This window comes from Lolium perenne, chromosome 7 (genome assembly GCF_019359855.2).
Source record: "Lolium perenne isolate Kyuss_39 chromosome 7, Kyuss_2.0, whole genome shotgun sequence".
NCBI classification, from domain to species: Eukaryota; Viridiplantae; Streptophyta; class Magnoliopsida; order Poales; family Poaceae; genus Lolium; species Lolium perenne.
Window position 1 is genome coordinate 252,093,247 of NC_067250.2, and position 16,129 is coordinate 252,109,375.

The following is a 16,129-nucleotide window of genomic DNA, read 5'->3' on the forward strand; positions in this document are numbered from 1 at the left end:
ATGAAATACGTTTCATGTCCTTAAAAAATATGTTTCATGTCGTATATATCAGATTTTTTTTGGATGTATAAACTTCCTCTATAACCTCAGTCAATTATATTGAACTTTGACTTATGTCAAAATTTATATTATTTATTTTTGTAAAGGGATTTCGTTCCTCTTTAAATGAATAGTTTCGCTAGTTATCGATCGATCGAGAATTAACTTAGAGCTCGGTCGACTATGGTATTGTTGGATTTGCGTTCTGATTCGTGCACGTGGGAGTTGCACATGTGGTACAATTGCATCATACCACAATGCTCAGTCGAATATTCTTGAGGTTGTTGATCCCACAATGCTCCAAGATGACAGAAGTGTAACTAACATAATGAAAAATTTCATCATACCACTGGTTAGAATAGGCCTCTTGCTCCATGACATTGCCCAAAGAGCGTCCGGATATGGGACAGGTCTCTACCGAGATCCTTCGGATCAAGCACAAGGCCTCACACATGGGTTTATAAAGCAAAGAATCAACACGATTGTAGCTAGTGACAGAAGTTCATGTAAAGAAGATTAGTGATGCATTATCTCCGTTCTGAAATGTAAGCCTTTTTAGAAAGCTAATAGTAGTATCTTATGAATTTTCCTTTGTTCATCTAGTGGAAGGGGGGGTTTCTATTTTGCAATATGCGGATGATACTATCCTATTTATGGAACACAATTTGGAAAAGACTCTTAATATGAAGTTGATCTTATGCATCTTTGAACAATTATCAGGCCTCAAAATAAATTTTCATAAGAGTGAAATCTTTTGTTTTGGGAAAGCCAAAGAGGTAGAGAATGAATACAAGATTCTTTTTGGGTGCGATATTGGATCCCTACCTTTCAGATACTTAGGGATTCCAATTCATTTTCGCAAACTTAAGAATGGTGAGTGGAAACTGGAAACCAGTGGAGGATAGATTTAAAGCTTGAATCTGAACATGAACTACGCCCTACCAGATATCATGTGCAGAGATCATAAGATCGCATCAGTAACTAGCTAGCTAGTAACCACCAGGATTTTTCTTTTTTTGACGAAACCACCAGGATTTTTTTGTCCACTCCGACACAAGTATATATTCATCACAACAACATGAAGTAAGAATTAGGTGTACAACACGGGGGCAAGTAAGTGAAGCTGCCTAGTTTATTTTGCCCATACGCAATACAATACGATATTTTTCATTCCGGCGCCTTTGTGACTTACTCCGCAGTGTGCGGTGAAGACTCGGTGATTACAGTTTTGATTGGAGAAGGCCTATGTGACGTGGTGGATCAGGAAGTGGGTGTGTAACATTTTCAAGGTTGGAGGATATGGACCGAGTCACGTCAGATGCAGTTGCAGGTTTGCTGGTATATGAACCATAGTCAGGAACTGGGTGCTCCGGAGTGGACGGTAAAGACCTGTCGATCAAGGCGTCACCCTTTCTATTAGGTCGATCAGCAAGGGGGTGTGCAACACCTTCGTCCTTCCTCCGCTGAGGGTCAGACATGACTGCCACAGCTGCAACACAGTAGAGTAACTGTTATCGAAAATCGGCAGAAGAAATGGAGACGGGTTCGTGAAGGAAACAACATCTGGTTACCTGGAGCGGTCGGAGTAGGCGGAACGGCGGGGGAGTACGAGGAGCTCAGCCCTGGCTTCCCGCTCAACATGAGAAGCACCAGGGAGCGCAGGGACGAGCGTGGAGCAAGCGCTATCTTCTCTGTAACTCTAAGCTAGGTGTACGCAGAGGACAAGTTGATTAGTGATGATGAGATGACTGCGTCCTGGCTTGTGTATGCCTATTTATGCTGTTTAGATATGATACCAGAACTCTAGTCATATCTCATATGTCACAGAGTGGAAGGTCACATTGCTCCAAATCTCCAATGCATGCGTACATACGAAGTGTATAACTGCAGTTTTTTTGCCAACTACTTTGCCACAGAGCTACTGTACCGGTTGTTCCAGTTCAGTACCCAGCGTCATACGCGGTATTCGAAGTTTGAACTACTAGGAAATAATTTAAGGAAGTGAAAGGATTATGCAGGCCCGGTTCACCAAGGATTTCATACAATAAGGATATGCTTCCAAGTTTATTTACACTGTTTCAACTTTCATGAGTCCTACGGCGAGACGTGTGCATTCATACGATGTGAGTATCATCGTCATGAAGAACTTCGAAAAGTTTATTCTTGACCAAAGTTGCTCTATCAAGACCTCCACTGGTCAAGTCAGTTGACTGCGGACAGAGCCATATGTATTCTTTTTGAGGCAAGTTCCTCAGCTGATGGCAGGGTCAATGGGGTTAGGTTTATAGGGGCATAGAGGTTAGTGATGTCTCACTATATTAGTCCAAAAATGTGTCAACTACCTTAGCGTCAAGATGGAGGTCCAGATTAATTAAATAACATTCTAAGAATGCTTCTACGACTCTACGAGTCCCGGTCTTGTCCTAATTAGAAAAGCATTGCTACTCTATGTTTCACACATCGACATCTACAATATCAAATCAACATCAATAGTACTCATATGAAACATGTTACATATCCTCCAAAAATATGTTTTAAGTCTTATATATATATGTTTTTTTAATGACTGGGAGCCAGATCCCCACGCCTCTCCCTCTCCACGCCTCTCCCTCCCGGGTCGCTCCCCCTCGAGCGGCTCCAGAGGAGATCCATCTACCCCGACCCTGTCCTTCTCCATGCTTGCCCCGGCCAGGCCGTTGCCGTCGCCCGCGCTGGCGGCACCCGACCCGCCAAACGGTGGAGGGCAGAGGAGGCGGCAAGTCCGGCAGCGCATCTGAGCGGGGAGGTGCGGCGGCGGGTGAGCTTGGCGCGGTGGAGGAGGCAGCAAGGCGACGGGATGCGGGGCGCTAGCGGTTGGGCGGCGGCGGCGCGGCGATCTGGCGGCAGCGCGGGTCCGATCTTGGCCCGATCTGGGCCTAGAGGGCCTGTCCGTTCTGCTTCGGACCATGCCGCGCTGCCAGGTTCCTGGCCGGGGATCGCAACCTGCTGCCGAGTCTTCTTCTCTGCAGTCGCCATGGGCTTGGCGGCGACTGCTTAGCGAGGCATACCTCTTTCGTCGTTGTCGGGCGGTGGATGGCGGCGTGGGGGCCTGTTCGTCCGCGTCGAAGAATAAAGGTGGCGGTTCTAGGATTCTTCCCGGGCCTTATTTGAAGATCTGTCGGATGCTTGTTCCAACCGGTCTGGGTGGATTGTCGTGTTCCGGAAGGCCCTGCCGGCGAAATTTATTGTGCGAATAATGCATGAAGATTGCTGGATTGGGTGATTTCGGTCGTGCGCACCCATGTTTTTTATCTGGCCGTTTGATTTCAGAGGGGGCACTTCGAAACTCTGCTGGCTGTTAATATCATGGAGCTCGTTTTCTTCAGCGGAGAAGTTCATCAAGCCGAGATCGGTGGAATAGCTATGATGGACGGATCTTGGTGCTGAGGTGGAGTTGGCTTGGGGGTTCGTGACTTGTAACAGCGACTGGTATGTGGGGGCGACTGCACAGGAGAAGTTCAGAGTCTTATCTTTCAGGGTAAAAATCCAAGGTCTTGCATTAATTGGTTGTGTCTGGCAATATTCTTGTTGAAGGCATTGTTTTGAGAGAGATGACTTTCTTCAGGGTGAAAACCTAAGATCTATGATCGGCGACGACAGCGTTTGTGCATTGTTTCCTTCATGGAGGCGTCGTTTATGGAGAATCTGAGCTTCTGGTGTTGTCTTGGTGGTGTCAGTGTTGCTGCTTCAAGTTATGGATCTCTGTAGCGGAACCTTTCTTTTCTGTAATTCTTTTTCTCTTGTTTTGGCTGTGTGCATCCTTTATGTCATTAGGGCATGATGTTGCAGAGGCTGGGTGTAATTGGCATCTCTGCGATATTAATATATGCTCTTTATCGAAAAATATATGTTTTTTATGTATATATTTTCTCTATAACCTCAGTCAATTATAGAAAACACCGCTCCCAAATTTATATCACTTAATTTTGAAAGGGATTTAGTTCCCCTTTAAATGAACAATTTTGCTAGTTCTTGGTTGATTGAGAATTAACTTAGAGCTCGGTCGACTGGCCTTGTTGGATTTGCATGGTGATTCATGCACCTAGGAGTTGCACGTGGGTTACAATTGCAATCGAGACTTTTGCACATTAATTACACATGATTTGCAACAAATATTGAATGATGTCATCTGACCAAGATTCGTGTCCTTAAACCAATCACTTCCATTTTCTTAATGAAAAGGCAGCCCTCCTTCCATTTTTTTTAAAAAATATGTTTATATGAAACAAAGGAAATAATGATGCAAGGAAGAATCGATGCGACTAGCTTCCCTATAAAAAAAATGTACTTCTCTGTTTTATTTTTTATTATCTTCAGCTATGATTATTATTTTCCTTGACAGCATGTATTTAGATTAGAAGATAGTAGCTACAGCCAACAGCAGCAAGTAACAACTGGGATCTTTTCTTTTTTCGAATTGAGGGGCGAAGCCCCTGATTTCATTGAAAATGAAACCAGATAAACACAGTGTATCCAGGTCTCTTGTTGTTCGTAGGAGGCCAACATTACAGAACAGACAAACTCAAATCTTTGACGAAACTACCCAGGAAAGGGAAACTCGGTAAACAACCTCCAAAGCCGATACAAACTCAACGAAACCAGAATCTAAAGAAACAACTTACAACAACCAAAGGAAAGCTACTACTCAGCTCCTAACTTTACTCTCCTTTTCTGCTTTTATTTTCCTTTTCCCCATCCTCATTTTCTTTCTTCTTCTTTAGCCTGCCAACCTCAACACCATGGGTGCCCATCTTTCTTTTTTTATACTGAAGATTTCAGCCGCATTCTTGCTCCTCTGCGTTGCAAGCCTGGTCGATCTCGTATTTGAAGATTAGCCCATGAATTCAACCAGTGAGCAGTTTGAGCTATTACACTAGTAGGATCGTACGGAAATACGTTATTGAAACAAACTGCATTCCCAGCATTCCCAGTTTTCCACAAAGACCAAATAACTGTTGCAATCCCTACCGATACCAAACTTCTCATATTAGTTGAAAATTTAAACACCCAATCAACAATTTCAGAAAACATGATATTTTCTAGGTTCATAAAAGAAGAATATATTCATCTCAACAACATTAAGTAAGAATCTATAGTGTACAACATGGGGAGAAGTAAGGGAAAACTACGCAGTTATTATTTTTCGTACGCGATACAGTATTCTTCTGGAAGAGCAGGGCCTTTTGACTTTGAACTGATAGGTTTGCTACAGCCTACGTGGTGGTGGATCAGGAAGTGGGTGTTTAACACCTTCTTTGGGTGTACCCCTAGGATCAGGAATCGTCATGCATGGACCATCATCAGGAGTTCGGTATTTAGGACCTTTGTCGATGGTGTACAGCAAAGGCTTGTCGGCTACATTACTTTCAGCAGCACCACATGGAAGAACTAGCTCTTCATGATCAGCGCACCTATTACTTGAACGTTCCGGCGGAGCTGCAATGCAATTGAGGAGTAACTGTTAGGCTGAAATAGATAGCATAAAAAAGAGACATGTGCGTTCGTGCAGGAAGCGTTTGAGCTACCTGGGTGTTTAGGATCTTCGTCGACGGTGCATGGAAAAAGAACAGGCTGCTCCGGGTTCTGTGAACTCTCTGTTACAGCATTACCCTTTTTAGGTGGTGGACCGGGAAGTGGATGAATAGGCGACTCTTCATGAGGAGGGCTCTTGCGACTCGAAGAGTCTGGCGGAACTGCAACACAATGGAGGAGTAAGGGCTCCTTTGATTCATAGGATTTGTAAAGGAATTGTGTAGGATTTGGATCTTATGGAAAAAAATTCTATACTAGTTGTTTGATTTATAGGAACACATCATATAGGAAATAATCCTATAGGAATCTTGTAGTGTAATTCCTATAGGAAAAAAGCATTAGGTCATACCTCTTGGACAAATCCCTTTACTACAATCAAACATACTTCATCTTCCCATATGATTCAAATGAGCATGACATTCAAATCCTATAATTTTTCTATTCCTATGTTTTTCCTATCCTATGAATCAAAGGAGCTCTAACTGTTAGCGGAAATCGGTACCAGAAAGGAGACCCATGCGTGCAGGAAACATTTGAGCTTACCTGGAGCGGCTAGAGGCTGAACGGCAGGCGCATCCGGAGTACAATGTCCTGGCAACGGAGCATCGGGGGAGGAGGAGAAGAAAGAGCTCACCCGTGGCTTCCTGTGCGACATGACAAGCACCAGGGAGCGCAGAGACGAGCGTGGAGCAATTGCCATCTTCTCCTTCTAGCTTAGATCGGTGATGAGATGGCTGCCGCCTGGCTCCAGGCTTGTATGCCTATTTATCTGTCTGACCCAGCTACAGCCCAGCTACCTTAACATTGTCTGAAGACTCTGGATAGTTAAACTTCTCTCAACTACTCTGCCAGAGTGCCACCGGCCGGGTTGCTCTGCTTCTGTCAAAGTCAACTACTCTGCCACTTGCAATAACCAGCGTCATAAGCAGCTTTGGAATAACGCAAGCCAGTTTCAAAGTACCAAGTTCCAACTACCAGGAAATATTACTTTTTTTCGAAATAGAGGGAGTACCTAGCCTCTACATCGAAAAGATGCATGCATTTTTTATTAATTTATTCAACAGATAACTGTCAAGAGCATACATCACAAAACCCGATCCATCTTTCCTTGTGTGACCCTCCCCTAACCCTCGCGTCCGCGCGGCGGCCGCCGCGCCCCTTCCTCCCTCCCCTAGCCCTCGTCTGCGCGGTCTCCTCTCCGCCGCCCGGAGCGTCGCCGGGCAAAGCCCCTGCGGCGCGGCGGCGGCGGCAGCCTTCCTCAGCCTGGCGATCGGGTGCGGCGGCGTCCCTCCACTCCTTTCAAGCGGCAGCGATCCGAGATGGCGGCGACCGGGGAGATCACGCATCGGCGCTGTTCGTGGTGGTCGTTGGCCCCGAGCCCTTTGGGCCTCGGCGGGCGGCGGCGCTCCCGACCTTCGGCGGTTGCAGGGTTTCCTCTTGGCTATCTCTGAGTCAAAGAGGGCGCCCAGGATCTGATCCGGGTTTGGTGGTGGTGGCTTCTTTCTTCGCCGGAGGAGGTCGGCTGGTTGCTGGGGTGGCGGATCACGAGATCCGTCTACTCCGGCGATGAAGAGGAGACCGCCACCGGTGAAAACCACGCCTTGACATCGTTCTTGGTGGATGATGGCGGCGGCTATTGGCATCGTTCCCTTGCGAAGGCCTCATGTTTGCTGGCCTCTCCGCTTGCTCTTGCCGAGTTGGGGACTCGCGGCTGTCGGTGAAAACCGTGCCACGATTGGCGGGCGATGGCGGCGTTAAGCGTCGCTTCCTTCTTGAAGGCATCGTCGTCGCAGCCTGCATCTACTCACTCGTGCTACTTCGGAGGAAACCCTAGATCCGGGTCTCCCAGATCGGACGATGACGGCGCTTCCTGCATCGTTCTACCTCTTGGGGCATCGTTTTTGGAGTAGCGGCTGGATGGAGGTGGATCTTGGTGGAGTGGTATTCATCTACCACATCGATGGCGCTGAGTCTAGGTGGCATGGTGCTGCGGGGTATCGACGACGGATGCGGGATGATGTATGCGTGTAGAATGGTGATGCCATCTGGCGTCATGGTGGCATCGACGGCAGGCCTTGCAAGGTTAATGCAATGATCCCTCTTGAAGATGGGATCGAGGAAGACGGCGGTAACAACTTCTGTGGTGTGTGCGTTAGCGTGCGCTGAGAGTCTGCTTGACTGGATGTGCTTCTCACCTGCTATTGAGCGGTTTGGGAAGGCATTTGGTTTTTTGGATGATGTGAGTTGGTGTTTTGTCACCCCCTTCATCCCTCTATAGGTTTAGCGAGGTGGCTTCGAGTTTGATCTTTTGTGTTGCTCTTGTAAGATGTTGTGAATAATCTAATAAAAAAGCCGTGTGCATCCTTGGATGCAGAAGCTGGGGTGATTTTTCCTCATTTCGAAAAAAACAAAACCCGAACCCACCACTGCACACCTACAAACCCGACAATGGGTGAAGCAACATGTTGTCAAGACCTCTGCAACACCCCACCCCAACAGCTAAATACCAGGGGCATCCCCAAGTCACCCTATGGCGAAAAACAGGAGCATACAACCAGTCCAGCTAGCTCTTGGCGAGCGCATTATGCCCTTGCTTCTGAAGCCGTCACCACCATCAAACCGCTGGTCCATCTTGAGGGCAGAGATCTGCATATCCCATGTGAGGCTTGTTGCTAACGCCGACATGGAAGATCAATCATGCGGCATGACTCAGCGCAGCACGTGTCAACTAGCCAGGCATGACTTGACATCTCTTCTTCCAGCCTCTGTCATCCAGCGCTGCTCCACAAACGATGCTCCCAAGAGAACAATGACACAACAATGCCGCCATTGTCCTATCTGGAAGACATCCTAGGGTTTCCCCGGAGTAGCACGAGTGGGTCGACAATCGTTGCGCGACGATGCCTTCATCAAGGTAACGGCGTATAACATCACCATCGCCCGCCAAGTCATCTCGGTTTTCACCAGCAACTATGTCTCCCTGAATGCGAGTCGGGACTAGATGACGAGTCTTGCGATCCGACAATCTAACCTCATGCCAACCACCTCCGACGGAGGAGAAGGCCACCACCTTCATTGCTGGGGAAGTCCACGGCGTCCTCATGCTGCGAGCCAAGCCTCGGGAACGGGAAGGACGGTGAGATGCAGTGATGTGCCGTTGGCCAAGCGAGCCCAAACGGGCACCAGATCGGATTGGACTGCACCACCGCCGCCTCGCCCTGGCCGCCGCCCCTGCATCACTGCTGCAGAGATGGCCGAAGCAGACGCCGCCGCTGCGAACCGAAGGACGGCCGAGGAGATCCGCCACCGCCACCATGCCACGCGCTTTGCCAGCGACGCCTCCGGCAGCGGCGGCAGCTCGCGAGAGGGGTCGGAGGAAGGGGCACGGGGCACCCCGGTGCGGCCCAGCGCCGCCGCACGGGTGTGAGGTGGGTTAGATCACGGGCGCCCGAGGAAATATTACTAAGTCAAAGGATTATTATGCAAACTCAGTTTTCCATAGATTTTCAAACAGTCGATTTGTAGTTCTATATACACTACTTAAAGAACCTACAGCGAGACCAGCGTTCATACCATTTGAAACGGGTATCATCGTCATGGAGATTTTCAGAGCTTATTCTTCAGTCAAGTTGCTCTACCACTGGTCAAGTCATGTGCATTCTTCTGCAGGCAACTTGCTCTGCCGCTGGCCTGGTCAGGTCAATGGAGTGGGTACGGAGGCTTAGAGTCCAGTGACCTTTCACTCTGTTAGTCTGTTAAGTCCCAAAAAATGTGTAACTACTTAGCTTCAAAATGGTTTAGAATAATAAAATAATATTCCAATAGTTTTATGGGTCCCGGTTTTGTCCTTAGGGATCCTTGCTATATGAAAGATTTATCAACCTATCAAATCTCAACAAGCTAGCTTCTCTGGCACCTCAAAAGTTATGTGTTTATTATTCTCCAAGATGGAGCTTAGCGTTCGTTCACACTCTACCCCAGGTAACTACTCCCCTGCTGCTGTTGGTGGTTGGTCGGGTCAATGCAATGTAGTGTTGACATGCATTCTTACACACTACTAATATTTGCACAAGTGTAGGCTCCAACAGCTACTTCCAAGTTACGACTAAATTATGTGGTCAGCAACTGGTTTTTAGTGAATACCCAGCAGATCTGGTATCCAAAAGTTCATGATTCTTTCCTGTTCCCACCATATCGGTCATTGAACAGCAAATCTGGGTGCTATTTAGAGTGGTTACCAACGGTGACGATCCACAGTTCAGTGCTTAAGCATCCTCTTAAAAGCAAGAGTTTTCACCTCCATACTCCCATAGTCCATAGCTGTACAAGACAAGTTGACGACAATGAACACTTTGGATGTCTTGTTTCCAGGCGTTGTTTGGTATCTTTACCTCTTTAACTTCTTTTGCAGCCTACCACTAGCCACCTGCGATGAAACTGAAGATGATAGACAAGCTCTTCTTTGCTTTAAGTCCCAGCTCACAGCTCCAGCAGGAATTTTAGCTTCATGGAGCAACACGTCCTTGGACGTCTGCAGCTGGCATGGCATCACCTGCAGCACGCTGTCTCCTCGCCGTGTGATTGCACTGGACCTGGATTCAGAAGGCATCTCAGGCTCCATACCGGTTTGCATCGCCAACCTGACCTCTCTCACAAGGCTGCAGCTCTCAAATAATAGCTTCCATGGTGAAATACCTTCTGAGCTTGGCGTCCTGAGCCGGCTCAGAAAATTCAACCTCAGCATGAATGCTTTGGAAGGTAACATCCCATCTGAACTCTACGCAATGTCCCAGCTTCAAATTCTGGATTTGAGGAGCAATTCCCTCCACGGCAGGATCCCCCCTAACCTAGGTCAATGCGAGCATCTTCAAGAGATTAATCTTAGCAACAACAATATAGAAGGGGCCATCCCTTCTTCATTTGGAACCCTTCCTGAGCTGCGCAAGCTCGTTCTAACTAACAACAGGCTTACCGGCAACATACCGCCGTCTTTGGGCAGCAGCCGTTTTCTCAAATATCTTGATCTTGGGGTGAATGCTCTAATAGGCGTAATCCCGGAGTCCCTAGCAAACAGTTCATCTCTCCAAGTACTTAGGCTCATGAGCAATAATCTTACTGGAGAACTACCAAAGGCTCTCTTCAACACATCGTCTCTTCTTGACATTTCCCTCCAACAGAACAACCTTGTTGGTTCCATGCCTTCTGTTACTGCCACCTCTCCGCCTATTCAATACCTTGATTTAACGAATAACCATATTTCAGGAAAAATACCTTCCTCGATAGGAAACCTTTCCTCCCTCATTGATCTTCGTCTTACGGAGAATAATTTATCTGGGAGCATACCAGACAGCTTATGTCAAATTCCAGCACTACAGATACTGGCCATGAGTGTGAACAGCTTATCTGGGCCAGTTCCACCATCTCTCTTCAACATGTCATCCCTGACATTTCTTGCCATAGGGAACAACTCTCTTGTTGGAAGCTTACCGTCCAACATTGGTTACACACTCCCAAATATTCAGGCACTAATCCTCTCAACAAACAAGTTTGATGGCCCAATCCCAGCTTCTCTTGCTAAAGCATACAACCTTGGTATGCTCTACCTGTATAACAACAGCCTAACTGGGTCCATACCCTTCTTTGGGTCATTGCCATACTTAGAGCAACTTGATTTGTCATACAACAAGTTAGATGCAGGAAACTGGGGATTTGTTTCTTCACTCACAAATTGTTCTATGTTGACTAAACTGATGCTGGCTGGGAATAATCTCCAAGGGAATTTACCAAGTTCTATCGGGAAACTTTCCGGTAGTCTCGAATGGTTATGGCTAAGGGAAAACAAAATTTCTGGGCCTATACCACAAGAAATTGGCAATCTTACAAGCCTCAGCAGTGTATACATGGATTACAATCTTATCACTGGTGATATACCATCATCAATTGGGAATTTGCACAACTTGGTCTTTCTATCCTTCGCACACAACAGACTGTCAGGGCAAATCCCAGAAACTATTGGAAATCTAGTTCAGCTAAGTTCTCTGAAATTGGATGGGAACAACATTACTGGTAGTATACCTGCAAGTATAGGACGTTGTAATCAACTCTTAATACTGAACCTTGCTCACAACTCACTAGATGGCAGTATACCAAGTAAAATCTTCCAGATTTCTTCTCTTTCTCAAGAGTTGGACTTGTCACACAATTACTTGTCTGGAGGAGTGCCAGTGGAAGTAGGCGGTCTCATTAATCTGAACAAACTTAGCATATCTAATAACAGGTTGTCTGGCAACATCCCATCCACTCTTGGCCACTGTGCAGTTCTGGAGTATCTTGAGATGCAAAGCAACTTCATTGTCGGAAGCATCCCAGAAGCTTTTGCCAACTTAGTCAGCATAAAAAAGATTGATATTTCTCACAACAATTTGTCCGGAAAAATTCCAGAGTTCTTCACATCCTTGAGTACCCTGCAAGATTTCAATTTGTCTTTCAACAATTTTGATGGAGAAGTTCCGAGAGGTGGTGTTTTTGACAATGCTGGTGCAGTATCAATTGAAGGGAATGATGATTTATGCACTACTAGCATTACCACAGATGGTATACCATTTTGTTCCACACGAGTTGGCAGGAAAGAGAAACACAATTCATTGGCTCTGGTCCTAGGGATAGCCATCTCAACCTTTGTTCTTGGTATATTAATTTTATTATGTGTTGCAATAATTTATTGGAGGAAGAGAATGCAAGAAAAAACACATTTGCAAGAATCCAATGAGCACATGAAGAAGCTATCATATGAAGACATTGTGAGGGCAACGGACAGGTTCTCTCCAGCAAACCTAATTGGATCAGGATCATTTGGAGTGGTTTATAAAGGAAGTTTGAACCGTCCAGATGATCAAGTTGCCATCAAGATTTTTAACCTTAACATTTACGGAGCAGGTAGGAGCTTTATTGCAGAGTGTGAAGCCCTACGAAATGCCCGTCATCGAAATCTTGTAAAGATCATCACTTCATGCTCTTCTGTGGATTCTACTGGGAAAGATTTCAAGGCCCTCGTGTTCCAATACATGCCAAATGGGAACCTAGAAACGTGGCTACACCCGAAAAAAACACTTGAGCATGGCAACAGACATATTTTGACTTTCAGCCAAAGGATCAAAATTTGTCTGGATGTAGCATTTGCTTTGGATTATCTCCACAACCAGTGTGCATCTCCACTAATACACTGCGACTTGAAGCCAGACAATATTCTTTTGGATCTTGACATGACTGCCTATGTCACTGACTTTGGCCTGGCAAGGTTCATTTTCACTACACGGAGTGCACATCAAGACCGTTCAGCAAGCTTGGCCGGCCTTAAAGGATCCATCGGGTACATCCCACCAGGTGAGATAAAGCAAACGTGTAGTATGTTGGTTGTGTGTGTGTTCTTTATGAACTTGTAAAAGCACTGCAGATTATCTAATATTTTGTCGATGTAAATGTGATTGCAGAGTATGGCATGAGCGAGGGGATATCAACCAAGGGCGACGTCTACAGTTTCGGAGTGCTTCTGCTACAGATGATGACAGGGTGCAGTCCAATCGATGAGAAATTCAGCGATGGTGGGACTCTTCGTGAGTCCGTCGATAGAGCGTTTCCAGATAATATTAACGCGGTTGCCGATCCAGTGATGCTGCAAGATGACAGCAACGCGGCCGAAGTGCTGACTAAGTGTGTCATTCCACTGGTTAAATTAGGACTTTCTTGCTCCAAAACATCCCCCAAAGAGCGGCCGGACATGGGACGAGTTTCGAGCGAGATCCTCGGAATAATTCATGTGGCCTCACAGATGGGTGTGATGTGAAGCAAGGATTTCACAGGATGGTACTCCTAGGTAACTAGCAACAGAAGCTCACGTATATAGAAGAAGAGTAAAATGTACTATCTCGTGGCTTTTGTTTTTAGTTCAGTTGCAGACAGTAGTATTTCGTGGTACTATCAGTTTCCTCTTATTTTTACAAGCAAGTAGTAGTAATTTCTTCAAGCGGCAATCCTAACTATAGCTAAGTAACTTGACATCAGTGGAAGCCCAATCAAATCAAGTACGATAAGATAACTTTAGGAGCTGGACTTGGAGTAAGATTGGGGATGAACCCTCGAATCTCAAGTTGTGAACAAGAACTGAACACGTCAATTTCCCTACCCAGCTAGAACGAGGCTGACACCCAAGCCAGGCCTCCGCCCAATCCAATCCGCGGCGAAGAACGCGCTAGATCAAGAAGATAGTCATGGCAGAAGCGTGTACCTGGCCGTCGCGGCACCCTAGCTGCGCCGCCACCTTCACCCCAAACGCCGGCGCCGGCGCCGCCCATTGGGCCCCTTCCCCCGTACGGCCATCTATCCTCGCAAGCCACCGCACGGCGCCGCTGCCCCTTTTCTCTCTCGGACTTGGCCGCGGCTTTCCCTTCTGCCACTCGAGGCCTGGCCAGAGCAGGCGGCGCGTCTCGTAAGGAAATCAAAGATCTTGCATTAATTGCTCCTGTCAGAAATCGGGCTCCAACCGGTTTGCAAATCTAGGACCTTCCTTTTCCGGTTAATCACGGTGAGCTCTGTCTGTGTTAATCCGCGCCTGACATCGAATCAAAATCTAAACTTTCTGGCGCAGTACTCGTCACCTAGCAGCGGCATCATCATTTGTTTAGAGCTAATGCAAAATTATGGCGCTTAATCGGCCTACTACTGGCCTACTGCCTAGCAGCTATGGGGCGCCGCCGCGTCCGGCAGAGACGAGCACGAGTCCGCGTCCGCCTCCCGGGATTCTATATATGCCTACAGCCCGCCCCGCCGGAGAGAGCCGCAACAAGCTAACGCGATCTGATCGGAGCAGCAGCGGCAGCGGCAGAGGGAAGAAGCAACGCGCCGTCGATCACCAGCAATGCCGCCCCGCAAGGTCGACGTGAGGTTCATCGAGAACGCGCGGTCGCGCGCCGCCAGGTACGCCAAGCGGTCCAGGGGCCTCCAGAAGAAGGCGTCGGAGCTCTCCACGCTCTGCGGCGTCCCCGTCGCGCTCGTCTGCGCCCCCGCACCCGCCGCCGGCGCCGGGGCTCCGTTCGTGTGGGAGTCGGAGGAGGGCGTCCTGGAGCGGTACCGCGCCGCCGCCGTCCCGCCGGACGCCCGCGCGCGGCACACGCACCGGAGCTACCTCGAGGCCGAGCTGGGCAAGGAGAGGGCCAAGCTCGCCAGGGCGCGGCCCGGCGCGCTGCCCGACTGGGACCCGGCGCTCAACGACATGGCGCCCGACGAGGCGCGGGAGGTGCTCGAGGCCATCGACGCTGCGCTGCGGGCCGCGCGCGACAGGATGGCGGCTCTGGGCTTGCCCGCCGACGGCCGGCTCGCGCTCGAACTGGTCGCAGCGCCCGATGATGACGATGCTTCCGAGTCCGACGACGCCGCCGTCGCGCCGCAGTACCTCGCGCTGGGCTACGACGGCTTCGAACCTCAGACGATGACATGCCACGGCGGGAGCAACGACCACGGCGGCCAACTCGAGCAGTTCCTGATGCAACCGGAGCGCGGGCTCGTGTGCGTCGACGGCGGCGGCAGCAGCAGCTCTTACGTGGACCCCGTCGACGGCACGCAGGCGCCGGACGGCTACGGCGACAATGCCGGTTACACCTGGCCCGATCTGACCATGTGCTACCCCGCCCACGGCTCGTGGAACGCGCCCATGCCGGTTGGGTACTACCCCTACTTCGCCGACGGCGCTCTGGCCCCTGACCACTACTCCTCCGCCCAGGACCTCACCGGCGGGGACTACGCCGACACGCTGCCGCTCGAGCACACCGTGGGCATGGACGAGAATTTCGCTTACCCCCACATGGACAACATCTACGCGGCGCATTGGCAGGCCCAGGACTTCCAGCGCTCTGACACCGGCACCGGCACCGGCCAAGCCTTCCATTATCTCTACTAGTTGAATGTCCGTGCGTTGCCACGACTATTTTTATTTTCACCATTGCAACGATTTTAAGTAAAACAATGTATACCAACATACTTTGAAAGTGTCTTCCTACTCAGCGGAGGAAGTATGTCTAAAGGTACCATTATTCACCTTGTAGATGTCACCCTTTTTCTAGATCAATGTTTGATGTGTCTATGTAAGGTGATGCACGTTTGCCTTTGTTCGCTCAACAAGAATTAGTATATTCCCATCACGATATACATAGAGTTATTATTGAAAGCTCAAACAATATATATAGTACTGAAATCATCTCTCAAACACTGAGATCAAAAAAGAAAATTCGAATAAACAAAGAGATAAAAAGCATGTATATATCATCTCACATATGAAAATTCAGTGTTTTACATCTGAAACAATAAGGAGGAACATGGACAATTTCTGAGAAACAATTCCTCTGCAAAATATAGAACCCAGTGAAAATACGGAACCTAATGCAAATACGGAATCCAGTGCAAATATAATAACTGCAGACGAAAAATGGACGACATTGTTCATACAATAGCCAGAAAAGTAAGTTCT

General features: G+C 48.1%; 3 protein-coding genes across 4 annotated transcripts; 2 read left to right on the plus strand and 1 right to left on the minus strand.

Moving 5' to 3' along the window:
• Positions 1–5,113: 5,113 nt before the first annotated feature.
• On the minus strand, positions 5,114–14,048 carry LOC127313326 (uncharacterized). Of its 2 annotated transcripts, none has more exons than XM_071823377.1 (3): positions 13,895–14,048; positions 5,604–5,771; positions 5,114–5,514 (listed from the first exon to the last, which is right to left on the minus strand). In XM_071823377.1, exons 1-3 carry the CDS (start codon positions 13,959–13,961, stop codon positions 5,285–5,287), a joined length of 465 nt encoding a protein of 154 aa, XP_071679478.1. In that variant the 5' UTR covers positions 13,962–14,048; the 3' UTR covers positions 5,114–5,284. The 2 variants fall into 2 exon arrangements, with proteins under 2 accessions (XP_071679478.1, XP_051199826.1); XM_051343866.2 differs by lacking the exon at positions 13,895–14,048 and adding an exon at positions 6,154–6,708.
• Positions 9,954–13,872, plus strand: LOC127315359 (receptor kinase-like protein Xa21). Its single transcript, XM_051345853.1, has 2 exons — positions 9,954–12,993; positions 13,101–13,872. Exons 1-2 carry the CDS (start codon positions 9,954–9,956, stop codon positions 13,451–13,453), a joined length of 3,393 nt encoding a protein of 1,130 aa, XP_051201813.1. The 3' UTR covers positions 13,454–13,872.
• A 435-nt stretch (positions 14,049–14,483) lies between the features above and the next one.
• On the plus strand, positions 14,484–15,562 carry LOC127313325 (uncharacterized). The gene has a single exon (XM_051343865.2). The coding sequence runs from the start codon at positions 14,525–14,527 to the stop codon at positions 15,560–15,562; it is 1,038 nt and encodes a 345-aa protein (XP_051199825.2). The 5' UTR covers positions 14,484–14,524.
• The last annotated feature ends 567 nt before the right edge of the window (positions 15,563–16,129 follow it).

Excerpts from the sequence above, each read along its gene's own strand:
- LOC127313325 (XM_051343865.2), top strand. The coding sequence starts at position 14,525 with ATGCCGCCCCGCAAGGTCGACGTGAGGTTCATCGAGAACGCGCGGTCG.
- LOC127315359 (XM_051345853.1), top strand. The coding sequence starts at position 9,954 with ATGAACACTTTGGATGTCTTGTTTCCAGGCGTTGTTTGGTATCTTTAC. Across the intron at positions 12,994-13,100 it reads CATCGGGTACATCCCACCAG|AGTATGGCATGAGCGAGGGG; the intron begins GTGAGATAAAGC and ends ATGTGATTGCAG.
- LOC127313326 (XM_051343866.2), bottom strand. The coding sequence starts at position 6,310 with ATGGCAATTGCTCCACGCTCGTCTCTGCGCTCCCTGGTGCTTGTCATG. Across the intron at positions 5,772-6,153 it reads TCAGCCTCTAGCCGCTCCAG|TTCCGCCAGACTCTTCGAGT; the intron begins GTAAGCTCAAAT and ends ATTGTGTTGCAG. Across the intron at positions 5,515-5,603 it reads CGAAGATCCTAAACACCCAG|CTCCGCCGGAACGTTCAAGT; the intron begins GTAGCTCAAACG and ends ATTGCATTGCAG.